Source organism: Cynocephalus volans, chromosome 2, assembly GCF_027409185.1.
Source record: "Cynocephalus volans isolate mCynVol1 chromosome 2, mCynVol1.pri, whole genome shotgun sequence".
NCBI lineage: Eukaryota > Metazoa > Chordata > Mammalia > Dermoptera > Cynocephalidae > Cynocephalus > Cynocephalus volans.
The window spans coordinates 187,021,963-187,043,491 of record NC_084461.1 but is presented as its reverse complement, the minus strand read 5'-3'; the positions used below and the strand labels follow the sequence as shown (position 1 = coordinate 187,043,491).

At 46.2% G+C, this 21,529-nt stretch overlaps 3 protein-coding genes across 4 annotated transcripts in view; 2 read left to right on the top strand and 1 right to left on the bottom strand.

Moving 5' to 3' along the window:
* Positions 1-18,872, top strand: part of MLXIP (MLX interacting protein) — a 76,829-nt gene extending 57,957 nt beyond the window's left edge. Inside the window, exons 18-19 of one of the 2 annotated variants that reach the window (XR_010022707.1) lie at positions 10,872-10,975; positions 15,047-15,103. The gene's annotated coding sequence lies outside the window, so the exon portion shown is untranslated. Of the gene's footprint in view, positions 1-10,871; positions 10,976-15,046; positions 15,104-18,826 lie in introns of those variants that run through there. The other variant, XR_010022708.1, reaches the window with a different exon arrangement.
* IL31 (interleukin 31) lies at positions 8,174-10,520 on the bottom strand. The gene is made up of 3 exons (XM_063087729.1): positions 10,505-10,520; positions 10,196-10,341; positions 8,174-8,494 (listed from the first exon to the last, which is right to left on the bottom strand). The coding sequence occupies exons 1-3, from the start codon at positions 10,518-10,520 to the stop codon at positions 8,174-8,176; spliced, it is 483 nt and encodes a 160-aa protein (XP_062943799.1).
* LRRC43 (leucine rich repeat containing 43) overlaps positions 11,120-21,529 on the top strand; it is a 36,444-nt gene continuing 26,034 nt past the window's right edge. The window contains exons 1-4 of the mRNA XM_063087728.1: positions 11,120-11,253; positions 17,111-17,321; positions 18,827-19,087; positions 20,676-20,786. Of these exons, the coding sequence (XP_062943798.1) occupies positions 11,120-11,253; positions 17,111-17,321; positions 18,827-19,087; positions 20,676-20,786 (717 nt within the window). The remainder of the gene's footprint in view (positions 11,254-17,110; positions 17,322-18,826; positions 19,088-20,675; positions 20,787-21,529) is intronic.

Below are 21,529 nucleotides of genomic sequence, written 5' to 3'. Positions count from 1 at the left end.
TCAGGGAAGACCGCTGTACTCAGCGGCAGCATCTGAGCCAGTTACCAGCAGGACAAGCAAAGTTAGTGGGCAAAGCAGGGATTGGGAGGGCATGCCAGGCCAAGGGACCTCAGGTGCCAAAATCTGCGGGGAAGAGCACACTTCAAAGAAGAAGCAATTAATTAGCAAATGTAACATTTCTGTCTTAGATTTTCTTTGTCTCACCCCTGGGTTTATTCTTGTCTCTCATCTCTTCCACATCTTACATTTTTCTCCTTTTCCATCTACTCACTCCTCTCTGTTCACAAGTTTCTCTTTCTCAAGTCTCTCTACTGCTAACCAACCTTTCTTACACTTTGAATTTCCCCTGCTGAAAACTTGTTCATCCCCAAATGCTCTGCATCCCAATAAATGGCATTGCACACGCCCAATTGCTCAAGCCAAAATTCAGACACCACCCCTGATGCTTCCTTTCCCTCCTTTCCCACATTCAACTGTTAGTAAATCCTGTTAGTTTTATCCCCCAAATAATCACAATCTAACCACTTCTCCCCATCCGCACTGCCATCACAGTAATCCTCTTGCCTGGACAACTATGATATTCTCCAGGTCTTACCTCTTGCTGCTCTTCAGCCAATCCTCCACACAGCTAGAATAGTCTTTTTAAAGATGCTTAGGATAGATTGTGGCCTTCCCCTGCCGAAATTTCCAGTGGCTTCCCGTTCCATTTATTTATTTTTATTATTATTTTTTCTTTTTTCTTAACTTCTCAATATACAATGTAGTTTATTTTCATGTCCCTTTACCCGTTTCTCCTTCCCCCCTCCCCCCCACTAACATCATATCTGTTCACTTGTCTTAACAAGTTCAAGGAATTGTTGTGATTGTTTTGTCTTCTCTGCCACCCCTCCCCCACCCCACCCCCATTTATTTGCTTCGTTGTATTTAGAATAAAATCCAAAGTCCTCACCATGAGGTACTAGCCCTGCATGATCTGGCTCCTGCCTGACTGCCTTGGGGGGGTGACAATCGTTCTGTGCCTGGAAATCTGCAAATAAAACTTGGATAATAATCATACCTGCCCCAGGGATTGTTATAAGGGTTAAATGTGCCAGATTTGTAGGAAACACCTATAAAGTTAGTGACTTTTTTTCTTCATCTCTCTTCCCGATTCCAACAAATCTTATTGTCTTCCAAATGTCTCAGTTCTCAGTTTAAGGCTGCCACTAAGACTGTCCTCCTTTGAACTTCCCTGGAGGCATTGCTGATGCTTCTTTCCCCACAGCAGCCTGACCATGGTCCTACCCCGTGCCGAGGACATGGCTGGCACAGGTCAGAGTTGAGTAATCTCTAACAGAACTCTCCCTGCTATGACACAAAAAGATCACGAAACAGCACTCTGCTTCCTAACACCCATCCCTTTTCAAAACTCTGCTTCCTCCCACTCCTGCCCGCAGCAGGACACTCCAACTTACAGCTCTTCTAGAATAAAGGCCTCAGCGCTTAGCTCCGCATTCAGTACAACAGTACGTGTGTCTCCCTTTGTCCCCCACCCCCACCCCAATTACAGAGCCCAGGGTCGGCAAGAGGAGCTCCCTGTGGCTCTTTCACCACGCCCCCATGCATTTTCACTCTGTGCTTTGCCAGCATTTTCCTCCTCCTGGAAGGCCCAGTGCTTTCTCCCTATGGCCTGCCTGGTCTGGCCAACCTCACTTTGGACTTTGAACTACCACCAATGTTCCATTTCTGTCACTATGTCACAGGCCACATTCTGCTCTATCAAGTAATTATCAGCACCGCATTCACATCTTCACCCCTTCCTCAGGACAAGAATCGTGGCTCATTTTATCAGTCATCTACCATAGCACCCAGCTTGTGTGTCCTGGCACTTAGCAAGCTCATGATTTAAATCACATCTACCACTACCTGCTGGGGTGATGCACCAGCCCTACCAAGTAAGTACTATTATTACTTCCCCTTTAGAGATAAGGACATTGAGGTGTAGAGGGTTATGTAACTTGCCCAGCAGTCACTACCCCCTAGTGCTGATCTGAGCTGTAGTCCCTGTTGTTTCTGACTATAGAGCCCAGCCCTCCCCCGCAATGACAGCAGCCACCATATGCTGGCTCCCATGCTAGACATTTTTACATTATCCCATTTTTATCATCAAAAGACCCTACAGAGTAGGGATTATTATCCTCATTTTACACATGAGAAAATAGAGACTCACCTTTCATCACAAGGACACTGAATGAACTAGGAGTAGAAGGAACCTCTTCACCCTAATACACGGCATCTATGAACAATCCCCAGCCAACACCATACTTAATGGAGAGAGACCAAATGCTTTTTCCCCTAGGATCAGGAATGAGACTGGCATATGCGCTCTCACCACTTCCACTCAACGTTGTCTGGAGATTCCGCTGGGGGCAGTTAGGCGAGACAGAGAAATACAAAGCAAGACATTCGGCTTGGGGAGGAAGAAGTAAAACTATTTCTGTGTGCAGATGACAGGATGCTTTATATAGAAAGCCATAAAAGATGCGCACACACACACACACACCCCTATTAGAGCTTGTCAATGAGTTCAACAAGGTTGTGGGGCACACGATTAATATACAAGAATTGGCTATACTTCTGTACACTAGCAATAAACAGCGCAAAAGTGAAATTAAAACAGTTTCATATACAATAGCATCAAAGAGAATAAAACACTAAGGAATAAATTAAACCAAGGAAATGCAAGCTATTACACTGAAAATTACAAAATGTAGTTGAGGAACATTATTCAGCCATAAAAAGGGATGAGCTACTGGTACATCTACAAATGGACGAACCTCAAAAACGTTAAGTGAAGTGAAAGAAGCCAGACACAGGTCACATGTTGTATGATTCCATACAAATGAAATATCTGGAATAGATAGATGCATAGAGACAGAAAACAGATTGGTGGTTGCCAGGGACTGGTAGGAGAGTGGGGAATGACTGCTAAATGAGTACAGGGTCGCCTTTGGGGATGATGACAATGTTTTGGAACCTAATATAGGTGGTGGTTACACAACACTGTGAACATACTAAATGCCACTGAATTATACACTTTAAGATGGTTAATTTTACATTATATGAATTTCACCTCAATAAAAAGTGTGGAAAGGAAAAGACCTAAATAAACAGACATCCTGTGTTCATGATTTGGAAGACTTACTGTTAAGATGGCAATACTCTCCAAAGTGATCTACAGATTCAATGTAGTCCCTATCTAAATTCCAACTGACTTTCTGCAGAAATGGACAAGCCCATCCTAAAATTCACATGGCAATGCAAGGGATCCAGAATAACCAAAATGATCTTGAAAAAGAACAAAGTTGAGGGGCCGAGCCCATGGCGCACTTGGTAGAGTGCTGCGCTGGGGGCGCGGCGACGCTCCCGCCGCGGGTTCGGATCCTATATAGGAATGACCGGTGCACTCACTGGCTGAGTGCCGGTCATGAAAAAAAAAAAAAAAAAAGAACAAAGTTGAAATCACACTTCCCAATTTTCAAACTTCATATTAATCACAGTAATCAAGACTGTGATATTGGAATTAGGATAGGCTTGTAGATCAATGGAATAGGACTGAGAATCCAAAAATAAATCTATAAATCTATTGTTAAGTGATCTTCAACAAGGGTGCTAAGACCATGGGGAAAGAATAGTCTTTTCAGAAAATGGTGTTGGGACTTAGAACAAATAGGTGTAAATCTTTGTGACCTTGGGCTGGGCAACAGTTTTTTAGATATGATGTCAAAAGCAAAAGTAACCAAAGAAAAAGAGATAAATTACACTTCATCAAAATTAAAAACTTTCATGCATCACAGGACACTATCAAGAAAGTGAAAAGACAATCCACAGAATGGGAGAAAATATTTTAACTCAGTGGCAGGGGGATCATCATAAATATAGTTTTGTAAGCTGCTTTTATAAATTGACTTTAGATTCGGAGCATTTCATCATGCCATTAAATATTCTTTGAGAAATCGACTTTGAATGGCCATATAATGCCATCATATAGAGAGATGCCATAGTAAATCATACTAAATCAGAATCTCTGGGTATAAAGCCCAGGAATTTGCATTTTACCTGAACACCCCAACAGGACTAACTACATAATTTGCAGGACCCAGTGCAAAATGGAAATGTAGGCCTCCTTGTTCAAAATCATTAAGAATTTCAAGACAGTAACAACAGAGCATTAAAACAAGTTGAGGCCCCTCTGAGCTCGGGCCCTATGACTGTACAGGTCCCAGGCCTGTGAAGCTGGCCCCACACTCCAGAGTGAAGTTTGGGATGCTCTGCCCAAAAGAAGGAAGGGGAATTTGGCTAGCAGGTATGGCTCTTCGTCGAAAAAGCTGTCAGTGGAGGAGCTGGAAGTAGGAGAGGAGAAATCAGAAACTTCAAAAGATTTCCACTCTCTGCAAGAGCAGTGGGGTGGTTTTAGTCAGAAGACTGCAGTGGAGTCCCCCAGCCCGAGGATGAGTCATCTCCAGAACTGTGGGCTTTCAGTGAAAAAAAGAGAAAGACTGAGGCTGTTGCCATGTCTGCGGGAGATTCTGGGCCAGTCCACCAATCAAGCAACATTAACTACCCCCTCTGGCTGATTTCAGCAGAACAGAAGTTTGTTAAGTCTTGTTATACTTAGTTCATTTGTTAACAGACTTAATCTACCTAGTTTACTATACTAGGTGGCTCATGGGATCACTGTGAGCCTGCTGCTCACTGGGGAACCCATCGGGGTGGGGGGCACTAGGCAGCCACTAGGAACTCAGCCCCTCCTACCGGGAGGCTGGGAAGGTGGGTCTCTCACATTTCCAGCTTCTGTAGCAGGAGGCAGGCTCTGCAGCAGCCCCAACATAAGTCCAGACTATCAACACATAACTCTCACACAGAGTGAGCACGTGTCAGGGTTTGTAACTCCTTAACGAGGGAATCAGCAGAACACAACTGATTCAAAAGGGGAGATGAGAAACTAATATTTGTCTCTCATCTGTCTGTCTTTCTGTTGTCAATGAAGAAAACGAACGCTGGAACAAAACAGCCCAGTTGGATGCGTAACTGGTTAATGCCCTACAATCAATACAACAATAACCTTTGGAGTTCTCTGCTTGACAGAAACTATTTGCATCTTATGTTTTCTCTAAGTTCAAAGATCCTATGTCGTAATCGAAAATATATAATATATAAGGTTCCATTCTGTGAGAGCAATGCTGTCCAGTAGATGTTTCTGCAATGATGGGAATGTTCTGTATCTGTGCTGTCCAGCAGAGGAGCTATGAGCCACTGTGGCTGCCGAGCACTCAAAATGTAGCTCATGTGACCCAGGAAATGAATTTTTTAAAAATGTTTCACTTTAAGACAATTTTAGATTTACAGAAAGTTGTAAATAGTACAGAGATTTCCTATATATCCTTCATCCAGCTTCCCCTAAATGCGAGCACTTTATATAACTGTGGTACATTTTTCCAAAACTAAGAAATTAATACTGGTGCAACATTAATGACTAAGTTTTAGGGTTAATTCGGATTGTCACCAGTTTTTCTGCTAATGGCCATTTTCCAATCCAAGATCCCATCCAGGTTCCCACTTTTCATTTAGTCTTCATGTCTCCTTGGTCTCCAGTGTGACAGTTTCTCGGCCTTTCCTTGTTTTTCATCACCCTGACACTTTTGAAGAGTACTGGTCACAGATTTTGTAAAATGACCCACAGTTTGGGTGTGGCCGGTGTTTTCTCCTGATGTGACTGGGATGGTGGATTTGGGGAAGAAGACCACAGAAAGGTATGTGAGGTGCCCTGTCATCATGTCCTGTCAGAGATACCTGATGCCAGCGTGACAAGCGATGTTACCTGGATTGCGGGCCACAGGTGGTGGTGTTCTCCCCGTCACGTTCCTCCTTGTCACCACATCCAGCCTGCCTTCACGGGAGGGGACTTAAGCTCCATCTCCTGGGGGGAGGAATAGCAAAGAATTTGTGGATATGTTTTTTTTTTTTTTTTTTTGGAAATTAAAAAAAAATCCTTTTATTATTATTTTTTAACCAATGGCCCCAAGGATAGGGGACCAGGGGATGGGGGAGGAAGGGAAGCGAGGCCCAGCCCCACAACTCCTCCACACCCACCCTTCTCCGCCTTATGTATTTATAATCTATATACAAGCCCCTGGGGGTGGGGGGCAAGGGGGACTCCCTCAGTGGAGTAGGGGCAACCCAGGCTCCTTATCCCCAAATTTGTGGATATATGTTAAAACCACCACCGTGATTCATAGATACTTGGGGGGAGACGCTTCAAGGCTATGCAAACTTCCTGTTTCTCCTTAAAGTTTGCCCACCTAACAGCATCCATCCAGATCTTATCTGAGGCAGTGACTACTGTGTGTTCTGACAGTGACGTTCTATTTCCCTCGTTCCTCTGTGTTTGCTATTAATTAGAATTCTGTAAGGAGCATTTGTCTCCTTTCCCCTGTTTGTTTATCTATATCATTTATTTATATCATAATGGACTCATGGATATTTATTTTATCCTTCCCTTTTGAAAGGGAATTTGATTATTTTTTTGCCTTATTTCCCAATTTTGGATTTTTTTTTTTTTTAGTGGCTGGCCGGTACAGGGATCAAACCCTGGACCTTGGTACTATCAGCACCACACTCTGACCAACAGAGCTAACCGGCCAGCCCTCTAGTTCTTAATAATTTTTCTAATAATAGTAAAGATGTTCTGATATAGGACAGTCAAAAAGAATAATAGATGTTCACCACAGTGGATGTTTTTGGAAGGATCACACAAACATTGTCATTGGAGACTAGGATATTTGGGGACTTAAGAGCATGGTGAGGGGCTGGAGCAGAAATATCCCCAAGAGTAAGAATGAGAGATCCAAGACTGAACAGACTGTCTCAGAGTCTGAACCACATCCCCCCTTACATGTAGATTCTGCAAACCACACATTCCCTTTGGGCCTGTTTCCCCAAAGATGAGGTAAAGATGAAGGTGCTGGTTGACTCAGGAGCAGTGTTCTCAGGCCTGAGTGTGCATCAGCAGACTCTGGAAGGCTCATTAAAAGTCTGCTGGCTCCACCCCCCGACTGTCTGATTCAGTAGGTCTAGGGGGGTGGGGCCCAAGGATTTGCATTTCTAACACGTTGCCAGGTAGTGCTACTCCTGCTGGTCTTGAGACCACACTTTGAGAAACAGATGACCTCTAAGGAGCCTTAACAGCTTTGGACTCAACATTTATTCAAATGCCAAAGTCTTTGGGCCTGGCTATGAAGAAGTCCCTGATGAAATGATGGGAGCAGGCCTTTGTAGGAGCAGATACCCTGGAAATCCAGGAGGACTGTGCAGCAGACCCTGAATGATTACTGTGTAAGTGCCTCTAAGAACCGGTCACTGCCTGGGGGTGGAGGAGGTGTGTGGGGTGGGGGGTGGAAACAAAGCCTGGGTAGAGGGGTGAAGCGCAAGCTGGAATTTGGGTTCTACCACTTAACAGCTATGTGCCCTTGAGCAAGTGAGTAAATGAGTTCCTGCCTCAGTTTCCCCTCCTGAAAAAATTGGACAATGATGGTACTTACATGATCTGGCATAAAGAAAATGCTTAACAGAGTGTTGCTGCTGCTAGGATTATTATTTGTGACTGAGTCTGTCCAGCAGGGGAAGTGGCAGTGACAGAAACAACATCTGTTTCCAGAGCACGTCCCTCCTGCCTCAGCCAGGACACCACCCATCCACTCATTTCAACACCCTCACAAAATCCAAAACAGATTGTGAGAAAAGTTAAATAGAATTTATTAAATATATTCCAAGGGCTCCTCCAAGGAGTATTAACAACTCTTAGTATAATAAATACCAATAAATTAACATAGCTGCCACCTCTTACCCTCACAGGGGTACAACGAGAAGAAGTAAGATTTAAGTGTGCAGAAGATAAACACTCTTTAAATACCAAGACTAATAACAATGACATCATCTTTTTCAAGTTAATTCATAAATTTAAATCTTAGTCCTCCAGAACTGGCCCATCTGAGGATTCATTGGGATTATGCATTGGAATAATTTGAATAATTTACTTAATAACTCAAGCAGAGTTTTCACACTTTGCTGTCAGTCATCTTTTTTTTAAGGCTGCTTAAGTTTCGGCCATTCAAAAAGGAATAGATTCAATGGCCTATTGGGTTCCAGAGTTCAATGATTTTAATACGAGGTTCATGCACTCTGAAAACTGTTGTAACGTAGTCAAGATGAAGCGTTTACGTTCAAGGGTATCTGTAGGCACAGAAACATTTGTTGCTGGTGCATCTTGAGCTTCAAGTTTGTCAAGCTGTTCTATGATTTCATTGATAACACGGTTGTCATCTGCTAACTGTCTGATCGTCTTGAAATGTGCCTGGATGGCTGAGCTGTTGATGTTGTTTGGAGGCTGGGGGTCAGGGGTCAAACATGGCAGCGTGTAACTTTGGGATGTTGGTACCCCCTTCTCTTTCTTCACCTGTGAACGAGGAGGGGAAACGGTGAGCATTAGGCTTTCAATAACAGCTAGAAATCCCAAGAGCTAACGTTCGAGTGCTTCCTCTGTGACAGGCCTGGTACACATCTTATCTAATCAGGGCAACACCCCTGTGAGGCTGTGGCCATCACTATCCCCATTTCCAGAAGAATTTAGAGCTCAGTTGGTTGACGGGGCTGGCTCAAGATTAAGTGGCAGACCCAGCATTCCAACCCAGGTCTGGCAGCAGGTCTGAAGCTTATGATTATAACCACTGCTCCATCCTGTCACCTCTACCCCATCTAGCTGGGGCCTCCACAGCCTTCTGGAATCTGCTCTTAGGTGCTCAGGAGCTCAGGGAGGTGGGAACTAGGAGTGCATCTGGTATCCATGCCAGCTCCTTGCTCTTTGGGACTCTGTGTTAAAGCCACATATATCCCCCGCTTATAAAGGTGAATTTTGTGCTTGTCTGGAAAGGCCTCCAAGATACCAGGGAGGGTTTTTCCAAACAAATCGAGGACTCCAGACCACTCCCTGTCCCCTCCCTCTTCCTAAGGACTAATAGGTTAGACTGAGTTGTTAAAAGCACCTCAGCAACCTGAACTTCCTGGCCAGCTGTGGCTGGTGACAACCTCTGTCTTTTGTGTTTATAAAAGCCAAGTAATGACCAAGCCACCACTGGAAGCCCCCTCCACCCCCCTGTGGGAATGTGGAGGGTGCCACAGGCCTCAATCACCCCCTTCTCCTTCCTCCTTCTTCCATCCCATTTCCTTCCCCTTTCCTCTCTCCCCCTCCGTCCGCAACAGCATCCTACATTGTAAAAAAATGATATTAATAAAATCACATTTTCTTTAAAAAAAAATTAAATAAATAAATAAATAAATAAATAAATAAATAAATAAATAAAGCCAAGGCTGGGCTGGCCAGTTCCCCGCTTGGTTGGAGTGTGGTGCTGATAACACCAAAGTCAAGGGTTTGATCCCTGTACTGGGGAGCCGCAAAAAAAAAAAAGAAGGCTGAGCCTAAAATTAAAATGCCAGGGCAGACGGAAGGTTAATGCCAATTTCAAGAATTGTTGACAAGTTTTGGTATTTGTTTGTTTAATCAAAATCATCAAAGAGATTCTGCCATGATCCCAGCCCTGAGTAAATGAAAGAATATTTAGCTTGATTCAGTCTCACACCTTACCCTTAACAGGCTCAGGCCAGCAGAGCCCCTCCTAGAAGCAGGCTGGGTCCTAATTACACAAATGGAGCATTGTGCAAACAGTTAACTGCCCTTCTCTGCAGTAAAAGCCCCTTGGTGACCCACATAAGGACATCCTTTGCAGCTTTGATGCGCTTTCGCTGCTGCTTCAAGGGCTGCTGAATGCAAGATGGCCATCTCTGCGGATATACTTCAGGCAGGAAAACTCTATTAGCACTGTGAACCAAACAGGTTTGAGATAAGGAAGCCTACTAAAGTGGACCCTATGGTATAATGGGAAGTTGAGGTTTTGGCTCTTTGGGCTAACATTTGCCTCTGACCCCCTGTTAGTGCATCTTTACCCTTATAAAAATTCTATCAACCCATGTAGTTGTTCCAGTTCTAGTTGCCTACCTATCCACAGCCCTAGCTTCCAATCTGGAAAGAGTAGCTGCTTCTGGGGGCAATGGAAGGCATTTTAAAGGAATGGTTTGGAAAAGAAATCTCCAGGGCACTTACATAGTCGTCCAAAAGCTGCTTAGACAAAGACTGTAATTCCACGATTATTTTCTGTACTTCACTTGGTTGTAATGGAGGAATGGGTGACAAATGGGAGGACAACCAGGTTCCCACGCAGCAGAGCAGGAACAGGGCCGATGTGGGTCCTGCAGAAAAAGAATGATGCTGTGAGGTGCACGGATCAGACCCCTTGCCCATCACAGCCTCAACCTCGGAAGCCCTTGTTGAGCAGCTGCTGGGTGGAATCCTTCCAGTGCTGGGTGAGATGAGACTATGCCCCAGACACAGTGAGCACCAGGACCCAGGTACCTGCGTGAGAGCCCATGGCGAGAGAGAGCAAGGCCCGCTTTGGCAACAGCTTCTGGAGCCAGATGTGTTTGCGATAGCCGCCAGAGGTATATAAAGGCCAGTGCGAGGAAGAAGAACCATCAGCGTCCCGCCCATGGCAAAGCATTGCTCAGCTTTTCTCCACAAAACACTTTCAAGATTCTGCCAAAGTCTGGGTGAGAGCAGGGCTGGAAGGAAATGTTGAGGTTACCCTCAAGGCAGGCAGATACTTGACTCAGTGAAGACGCACACACACTCCACAGGAAAGCACACACATCTTTGCCATTTCTTCTTGGAAAGAGCTTATTGATTTGACTAAAAGAAAATTTTTGTGTTTTTTTGTGGCTAGCTGGTACAGGGATCGAACTGTGGACCTTGGTGTTATCAGCACCACGTTTTGACTAGAAGAAATTTTGAAGTCCAGGGTTGACAAGCACAACCACCAAGGAACAGGTGACTTACAGGAGCTGAGGGTCAATGCCCCACAGGGAGTTTCTGGGGAGGTCTCACTGAGTGTGCGTAGGTGCAAAGGTGGCATGAGATTTGCATATGTGTTATCTTTGGAAATTTCTGAAGCAGCCATGCCATTGTCCGGGGATGGCCCACAATAACCACGGGGAATGTGGTGGGTCAAAGGCTTCATCTCTGCTCTGCTTGGCCTTGAACATGAGTGGACTCTTGACTGTGCCCTTGCAACCCTGGGGCCTAGAACCAGAATCTGTGCTCGGAAGGTATTTGTTGAAACCACTTATTCATATTTTAAGTGCCAGCTTTGATCAAGCCTCTTCTAGGGTCTTGAGAATGGAGGCAAACAAGTTAGACAAAGTCCCTGCCCTCAAGGACTTGGCATTCCAGTGGGCAAGGGGCAGACAATGGACAACACTAAAAACAAGAAAGTACAAGCAATAAAAAGAGCTATAAAAATCAAACAAGGTGATGGGTTAGATAATAAGTCAGGTGGTCAGAAAAAGTCTCCCTGAAAATGTGATATTTAAGCCAAGACCCAAAAGATTAGAAGGGGGCTGGCCAGGAGAAGATTTGGGGAAAGAGTCTTCTAAGCAGAGGGGACACTAGTGCAAAAGTCCCCAGGCAAAAATGAGCTTGATGCTCTTCCAGGAACAGGAAGGAGGTCATGGTAGGTGGACTGAGTAAGAGAAGGGAAGGGGGTCGGGAAGGTGGGCAGATGTCAGATCACAGAGAGTCTTGAGGCTATGGCAAAGATCTTTCCGTTAGGTAGGGAAATATAGGATCCGGCATACTTTGAAAAGAGGGAAAGAAATAGGATGCTGAGTGGAGAATGGAAGTAGGAATCTAAGATAGAAGCAGGGGGACCAGTCAGAAGTTTATGCAACTGCCCAGGGGAGAGATAGTGGTGGCTTGGACTGAGGTGCGGCGATGGACATGGAGGCTACAGCAGTGGCTGATGAGCGGGTGTGGAGATGAATCAAGAATGGCTCCTGGGAGTTAGATGAAGCCACTGGATGGATGACGTGCAGTAAGGAGGGGGAAGACCGGAGAGGCGAAATCAAGTGTCCTGTCTGGAATGAGTTAAGTTCAAGATGACAATGGGCATCTATTCAATGTCAAATCAGCTGTTGGATAGGAGTCCAGAGCTCAGGGATGAGGTCAGGTCAGGTCTGGGTGGCCCATAGAACCCAAGATGTACAACAGAAGGGACATAGCCAGGAACCCCCTTCCACCCTGAACCCTAAGTGTCCCTCCAGCCACTGCTGTCTTTTTCTTCTTATCCAAGCTTCTTGACAGAGTGGTCTACACTCACTTTTTCCTCATTTTCCAAACCACCACAATATGGCTTCCACCCCAACAAGTTAATCACACTCCTCTTGTGAAGCTGTGGTAGGCATGACTTTTATCTGCTGGTGTTTACTCCCATAATTATGCTACAATACATGGCAAAAGGGACTTTAGAGATGTAGTCAAGGTGACTAATCAGTTGACTTTAAAACAGATTATCCTGGATTACTCAGGTGGGCCCAATGTAATCACATGCACCCTTAAAACCTGAAGAGGACAGCCGAAGTCAGAGATTCCAAGCACGAGAAGGACTCAGCTGCTCTTGCTAGCTTGGAGGTGAAGGACACCAGGTAGAAAGCACGACAGAGAAATGAAAGTGAGCTTGGGAGAGGACCCTAGCCCTAGATGAGAATCCCAGTCCCCGATATACCTTTATTTTAGCCCAGTGAAATTCTGAGCAAAGAATCTGTCCACAGCTTGCTGGACTTTTGACTCACAGAAACTGTGAGACAGTAAGTTTGTGGTTTTAAGCTGCTACGTTTGTGGTTTGGTTACAGCAGCAACAGAGTGCTACCACGGTCCCCAGAGACCTCGTGTTGCCAACCATACTGGATTCTTTTCAGCCTTCATTTCACTTGACCCCTCCATGGCATGTAAAGGTGCTAACCACTTCCACTTTCTTGAAAACCTCCTTTTCCTCTCCTTCCATAAAATGCTGTCCTGATACCTTTTGCCCCTCTGACGGCGCCTCTCAGTGTTCTAGGCTGAATTGCCTGTGTGCTTAGTCCCTTAATGGCCACATCTCCAAAGTCTCCACCCTTGATACAGTCTTCACATGTTAATGTCTCTCTCCTTCAAACTCCAGATCTAAACTTCCACCTGAATGTCCCACCTGTACCTCAAACTGAACACGCCCAAAGGCGAGGATCTGAACAGGATATTAGTAACAGTGGAGATATGGAGATGTGGATGGGTTGGAGAAATACTTAAGAAGGAAAATTTGTGAGATGGAGATTGGGTATGGGGATATTAGAAAGGGAGGAGTTGAGGACAACTTCTAGGTTTCTGGTTTGGGCAACTGGGTAGATGGTGGTGCTGCAACTAAGAGAGGATCACAGGGGGATCACAAGCCTTTGGGGCTTGGGTAAAGTGAGGCATTCAGCTTTTGACACAGTGAGGTAGAGGTGTTGTGGAACACTCCAGGGAAGACATGCTGCAGGCCATTGGATGGCTGGATTTGGAGCCTGATGGAAGGAACTAGACACATAAATTTGGAAGCCATCAATATATTGTGGTTGATCAAACTGTAAGCCCACGAGAGATGACCAGTGTGAATCTGGATGTCAAGCGTGGAGTTCCAGCACATACCTCCATTAATAGGACAAGGAGAGAAAGATGATTTGGTCTAGAACACCAGGAAGCCACACTCAAGAGGGGGGTGAAAAAAGTACCAGAAAGATGTATCATCATGGGACAAGATGAAAAGTGGTTTTTCAAGAAGGAGGAAATGGTTGGCATCATCACAAGCCATGAAAAGGTCAAATAAGATACAGCCTGAAGAGATTCACTTGATTTGGCACCCTGAGGTCATAGGAATTTTGCTAGGGGAGTTTGAATAAATAGTGGGCATGGAAGCCGTATTATGGTCTGGGAAATGAGGAAAAAGTGAGTGTAGACCACTCTGTCAAGAAGTTTGGATAAGAAGAGGCAAGAGGTATCAAGAGGTGGGACCTTTTGGGAAGTGATTAAGTGGGTGGAGGGTGTCTTGGGGTTCAGGGTGGAAGGGGGTTCCTGGCTATGTCCCTTCTGTTGTACATCTTGGGTTCTATGGACCACCCAGACCTGACCTCATCCCTGAGCTCTGGACTCCTATCCAATGGCTGATTTGACATTGAATAGATGCCCATTGGAATCTTGAACTTAACTTGTTCCAAAGAGGACACATGACTTCCCCTCTCTAGACTTCTCTTCCTTCACTGCACATCATCCATCCTGTTGCTTCATCAAAATCCCAGGAGCCATCTGTGATTCATCTCCTTGATTTATTTATATCATTATAGACTCGTAGATAATTGTTTTATCTTTGAAAAGACATGGTCACGTTGTTGCCTTATATCCCAGTTTTGGATAACTTTTCTAATAACAGAAAGGTGTTCCTATATAGGACAGTCAAAAAGAATGGTAGATGTTGCTATGGTTTGAATATATGTGTCCTTCCAAAATTCATATGTTGGAAGCTAAAACCCAATGTGATGGTATTAAGAGGTGGGACCTTTTGGGAAGTGATTAAGTCATGAGGGCTCTTCATGAATGGGATTAGTGTCTGTAGTGGATTGAATTATGTCCCCCCCAAACTCCCTGAAGCCTAAATTGTGTGCCCCAAGTTTTATGTATTAGAAACTTAGCCCCCAATGTGATTGTAAAGAAGGTGGGAAATCCTATTATGGTAATTGTAAGGTGGGGCCTCGAAGAGGTGATTAGGTTATAGGGCCATGAAGTGGTGAATGGATTAAAAATGGTGGTCAGGGGCATGGTTCTGAGAGCTTTAAAAGAAGAGGGAGGGAGTCTGTCTCTCTCTCTCTCTGCTCTCTCTGCTTCCACCGTCTTGCAATGTGAGACCGCTGGATCACTGTCACCACCACCAGATGGACTTCGGCTTTCCGAGCCTCAGAAACTATAAGCAATAAATGTCCTTTTTCTTTATAAATCACCCAGTTTCAGGTATTTTCTTATAAGCAACAGGAACGGACTAATACAGTGTCCTTACAGAAGAGGCTGCAGAGAGTTACCTGGCCCTTCCATCTCTTCTGCCATGTGAGGACACAGCAAGAAAGTGCCATCTTGGAAGCAGAGAGCAGATCTCACAAGATATAGAATCTGCCAGCACCTTATATCTAGGACTTTCCAGCCTCCAGAACTGTGAGCAAATAAATTTCTTTATAAACTACCCAGTTTCATGAATTTTGTTATAGCAGCAGGAACAGATCAAGACAGATGTCCACCACAGCGAGTGCGTTTGGAAGGAACACAATCAATAAATTGGACTTTCTCAAAATTAAAAATTTTGCTCTTTTAAAGACACTGTTAAGATGATGAAAAGACAAGACTAGACTGGGAGGAAAATATTTGTAAATCACAAATCTAACAAAGGACTTGTGAGTAGAATATATAAAGAATGCTCGAAACTCAAGCAACAGTTTCTTAGAAATCACACCAAAAGCACAAACAACCAAAGAAAAAAACAGGTAAATTACTTCATTAAAATAAAAAGACACTATCAAGAAAATGAAAAGACAATCCACAGAATGGGAGAAAATATTTGCAAATCATCTATAAGGAGCTAGTATCCAGAACACATAAAAAACTCTTTCAACTCAACAGTAAAAAGGCAAGTAACCCAATTTAAAAATGGATAAAGGATTTGAATAGATATTTTCTCCAAAGATCTACAAATGGCCAATAAGCACATGAAAAGACGCTCAATATCAGTAGTCGGGCATTAGTGAAATGCAAATAAAAACCGCAATGAGATACCACTTCACACTTACTAAGGTGGTTATAACAATGTAAAAAAGTAAAATAACAGGTGTTGATGAGAATATGGAAAAAATGGAAGCCTCCTACATTACTGGTGGGAATGTAAAATGGTACAGCCTCTGTGGAAAACAGTTTGGCAGTTCCTCAAAATGTCAAACATAGAGCTACCATATGACCCAGCAATTCTATTCCTAGGTATCTACTCAAGAGAAATGAAAACATATGTTCACCAAAAAAGGGCAAAACAAAAACATGTACAAAAATGTTCATTATTTATAATAGCCAAAAGTGGAAACAACCCAAATGTCTATCCACCCATAAATGGATAAACAAAATGTGGTATATCCACACAATGGAGTATTTTGGGGCCATGAAAAGGAACGAAGTACTGATACATGCTGCAATGCTGATGAACCTTGAAAACATTATGCTCAGTGAAAGACGGCAGACCCCACTTACATGAGATATCTAGACTAGGCAAATCCGTAGAGACAGAAAGCGCATTAGTGGTTGCCAGAGGCTGGGCTGATGGGGGATTGGGGAGTGACTGCTTAATGGATACAGGGCTTCCTTGTGGGGTGAGGAAAATATTGAAAATTAGATTACAGTGACAGATGCACTATGAATACAGTTGTACTGTGCATATATTAAAACCCACAGAAGGGCCGGCCCGTGGCTCACTTGGGAGAGTGCGGTGCTGATAACACCAAGGCCACGGGTTCGGATCGTATATAGGGATGGCCGGTTTGCTCACTGGCTGAGCGTGGTGCTGATAAAACCCACAGAATTGTACACTTTAAATGGGTGAATTTTATGGTATGTAAACTGTATCTCAACAAAGATGTTGCATTTCCCGATTACAGGATTCAGATTCACCTTATCCCATTAATTTCACAAAGCACTTCCCAGGAGCCCCTACTGTGTGGCATACTATTGGTGATGGAGAGATGATTAAGACTGGATGGGTCTAAAATGGGGTCCGGGCCCTAGGATGGCTATACAGGTAGACTGGAAAACCCCCGACTCCGGGGTTAGAGGGATCCGCAATGGAATACCCTGACTGGAATCTTAAGATGTCAGACCGTGGGGTCGTTTCTCCTTTGTAGATTTGTCAGATGGGATAAGAATCAGCATTTTCCTGGGAAGTGCTTGGGAGAAGAAATAGAAACCGGTTGCCTCTGCGAAGCGCTCGACGCCCGCTGGGAGCTGTAGCGGCTAAAGCACCGGTCTGTTGGGGTCAGCGGTTTGGGGCTGAGCCGGAGTCCGATCCCCTGCCTGGAAGACGTTTTCCTGCAGGACAAGCGGGTTCCGGGAGCCCCTGGACGGCCGCGCGCGCCTGCCGACTCGAGCACGCGCCCGGCGGTTGCCTAGCAACGCGGGTCCGCGGCTGGCGGGCATGGAGGCCACGCGCGGGGCTGGGTCCCTGCCCCGGACCGTGAGCGCGGCCGTGCGCGAGCACCTGCGGCAGCTGTGTCTGAGCGAGTTTCCGTGCGGCATCGGCAGCTGGGTGCGGCGCCCGAGGGCCGGGTCGGGGGCTGAGTGAGCCGGAGGGGACTGGCCCAGGCGGCAGGGCAGGCTGGGGAAGGACGCGGCCCAGGCCTGGGTGCGAGCCGGGTGGGCCCGAGGGGCTGGGAGCCGAGCGGGGGACGAGACCCGGAGTTGAGGCCTGAGAGGAGGTTCCGATCCGGGCATCTCGGCAGCGGCCGATTTGGGAAGTGGGGGTGGCGCTGAGCGGCTGGACAGCGGGGACTGGGGCACGGAAAGTGCACGGACTAGAACCCCACCTGGGCCGGTGGGCGCTCACCCAGGGTGGAGGGCAGGGCCTCTGCCTAGACCTGGGCACCACGCCCATCCTGGGCACATCAGCCTGATCTGGGACACCCTACAGCCCAGACGTGTCGAGAGGCTGAGCTCCTTTTGGGGTGAAAAGCTTTTGTCTGGGTGAAGAGTTTCTCCATTTACTGAGCGCTCAAGTACTCAAAGCCAGCCCCAAGCCTAGTGTGGGGGCCGGTCCTGTGCAGGCTCGTGCGGAAGAAGGGTCTCCACCCCTGCACTCCCGCCTCTGAGGTCACAGATGCGCTCAGGAGGCCCGGAGCGCGCGCACCTGTCCCCGGCTTCTGGGCGAGGGGAGGCAGAAGGGAATAGGGCGCTGGGCGTTGTTGTGACCGCTTGAAGAAGGAAAATGTGGTTTTGCTGCCCACGAAGGTTCTTTTATCTCTTCAGTGTCTGCGTTCATCCTGCTTCAGTGTGGCCAGAGGGGCCTCATCACCTTCGGCTGGGTTGCACGGGATGGGGACGAGGGGCGGACATTTAGAACCAGAGGCTCCTCGGGTGTGGCAGGAACATCTTGAGTTCTGAAAGGCCTGGTGGCCTGGGTTGGCAGCTGGGGCCTCCCCACACTCAGCGAAAGAGTAGTTGGCCTTCCTTCTTATAAGAAATCTGAGACGCCAACCAGGGAAAGAATTCATTTGTTTACTTAGTCAACAGACACTGAGTGAGCACCTAGTTTGCCCCTGCACTGTGCGAGCTTCTGGGTTTCAAAGACCGTCTCAGCAGGCGCAGGAGGAAGGGCTGTGAGAGAGTGAACTTCGGAAGCCAAAGCTTTCACCATCCACTGGTGGCATCTACCAGTTCTGGATTCACCTTCGCAGCCTTGCCACTCTTCTCCAGAAAACTTTCCCATGATTAAGATTGCCTTTTGTGCCTCCCGTTTGTAGCACATACATTTTCATAAATTGTGAGTTAAATATTTAAATGCTTCACTTGAATGTTTGAGGCTCCCAACTCAAGAAACGCCTTCAGGCAGGAATTGGACCTTTCATTATTTTATATCTCCCCTCATCTGTGGTTATATCTACAGCTAATAATCAGAATTATCAATTCCTCATGGTCTAGATTTCAGAACTCTTTCCCTCCAGGTGTCCTACTTTACAATCTGTTCAATGTTGAGTTCCAGATCCTTAAGAGGCCTATGTCATAACTTAGAGAAATTCTCCACCTCCACCACTGCAGAATAAGTCGCGATTTCTTCCTCAAACTTGTCGGACATGGAGGGAGCTGGTCCCCAGAGAGGAGGAGCGTGGGAGCCCCGGGGAGGAGCCCGTGGAGGCCCTGCTGGACCTGGTCCGCAGCCCCCACTCTCCCTGGGCCCTGCTGGAAGCTTCAAGTGCTGAGGACCGTTTTCTAAGAGAACTGGCCATCCAGAACCCACTGATGCTCAGAGACGCCTTCTTCTACTCCTACTTCCGGTCGCTGCGGGTGGTGGACAAGGAGGTGCGTGCTGGGGCAGGGGCGCCACCTGCAGGGTGTCACGTGGGAGGAGGATGAAGGGAGGGTGCCCTTCTCCCCAGCGCCTCAGGGTCTGCTTTGGGGGCCGATGTCAAGGTCAGCCCTGTCCTCCATCTAGTTCATCTTGCCAGCTGTGCACCAAGCAGGGCCAGTCGTCCTTCCTTATGTGTCTTCTTCCTCCACCCTTGCAGGGAGCCCACTGTGCTCCTTCTACAGCTGATTTCTGGCGTGTCCTGCAGTTGGCCCTCTTGGGTCCTAGTAAAGACCTTTCGAATGGTCCATATTGGTTTTACTGTTGTGAGGCACCCTCCCCCAAGAAATGCACTTACACGCCACTCGTGCAGAAAAGGGCAGTTTATTCACTCCAGCTGGCCAGTGACTGTCTCCCAAGGAGCAACCAAGGAAGAGCGGCCTTGGGCCTTGGTCTTGTGAGGTTTTTAAAGGCAAAAACTACATCCCGTTGGCACACGGGTTTGTCCAGGTGCACAAAGCAAGCTAGGGAGCTAGGTCACAGAGGCCAAGAATGAGCCGTTAGAACAATCAAGCATACAACTTTTCATTGTGTATGTTCCCATGTAATAGTTCACTGTGTATGACTCCTGTTTCTATGCAATGGCTTTTGTTTCTATGAGAAGGTCAATGGTTTCTCATGCAGAAGGGGAGGGTAGTCTGCAGGTCAGACAGGGGGCAAAATGGAGTTACTTAGGTTAAGCAAGCAATTCTACAGAAGCAGATAGTGTACGTTATGAGGGTGTGGGGAGCTCTATTTCATTACTTCATTTAAACTGCAGGAATCAGGGATTGGGGGGAGGGGTGGCATAGTCCTAACTATAGTAATTTCTGTTACTAAAAAGCCTTCTTTGCTTAGATCAATAACGGAGCCCCCAAGCTGCACAGAAATGTGGTCTCAGCCTTCCCGAGCCTTTACTTTGCTTTCCTTTTCCAGAAAAACTAGGAAATTACCTGGTACTAAGGCACCAGTAGGGTGACCAACTCGCATCAGTTTGCCTGGGACTTACCCCGTTTTGGCGCTGAAAGAGTGTGTCCCGGAAACCCCATCCATCCTGGGCAAACCACACAGTTGTCACCCTAGGGAAGAGAGGCCTGGCCATGAAGGGCCCCAGGTGTCTTTGAGACCATAGAAAACTGAGAATTCATGGATGGGCCACTGAAGCTTCTGGTCTGACTCTGCTTTGTGAAGACCAGAGTGACTCCTGAGGACTTTAACTCACTTCAGTGCCAGTCAGTGGGCCCCAGGGGCTCACTGTGGCTCTGGGGTAGGCAGCAGAGAGGATGGGGTTCCTGCCTCACAAGAAGCTACGGTCCAAGGAGGAGCCTCTGTCGCTGGCAGGGACATTGCACAGCACAGAAGGCCGGCGGGGGCGTGAGGGTTGGAAGGGCCCTTGCATTCTGCAGAATGAGTGGGAAAGACTTGGGGGGGAGAGTGGGGCTGGGAGGGAGGGTTGGAAGATCACCTTAAATGGATGGGCTATTGTTTTTCTGATGGACACTTGGTTTCTGCTCAGTGCCACCTCGCCCACGACAGCCCTTAGCTTCCTTTCCTTCCCTCCAGGTGAGCGTGGTGGATAGAGACCTTCTGAAATTTCTAAAGCTTGAAGAGTTGGTACTGAGTGCGAACCAAATCAAGGAGGTCGATGCTGTCAATCTGCCCCCAACACTCAAGGTGAAGGAGTGCCACTTCCTTTAGGGTCTTTGAGCCAGCACTGCCCAGAGGTCCTGCCCTGCATAGGCTTGGCCAGGGTTGGCTGTGTGCTAAGGCCCAGCCCCAGTCTTTTGAAATATAGGTCATGTTCCTCAAAAAATTAAACATAGGATTAACATATGACCCAGAAATTCCATTGGATCTATACCTAAAAGAATTGAAGGCAGGGACCAAAACAGATTCATACATTAATGTTCATAGCAGCATTATTCACAATAGCCAAAAGATGGAAAGCAGCCTGTCTCTATAAATAGATGAATGGATAAACAAAAAATGTGGTCTATCCATGTAATGGAATGTTATTCAGCCATAAAAAGGAATGAAGTACTGACACCTGCTACAACATGGATGAGCCTTGAAAGCATTACGCTAAGTGAAAGAAGCCAGACCCAAAAGCATAAATATTGTATGATTCTATTTACATGGACTGTCTAGAAGAGGCAAATCCACAGAGACAGAAAGCAATTAGAGATAACTGGGGCTGGAGGAAAGGGGCAATGGGGAGTTATTGCTTAATGGTTACAGAGTTACTGTTTGGGGTGATGAAAAATTTTGGAAATAGTGATGATGGTAGCACAATATTATGAATGTAATTAATACCATGGAATTGTACACTTAAAAATGGTCAACGTGGCAAATTTTATGTTATGTATATTTTGCCACAATTAAAAAATAGATAAAGACTAGCCTGTTAGCTTAGTTGG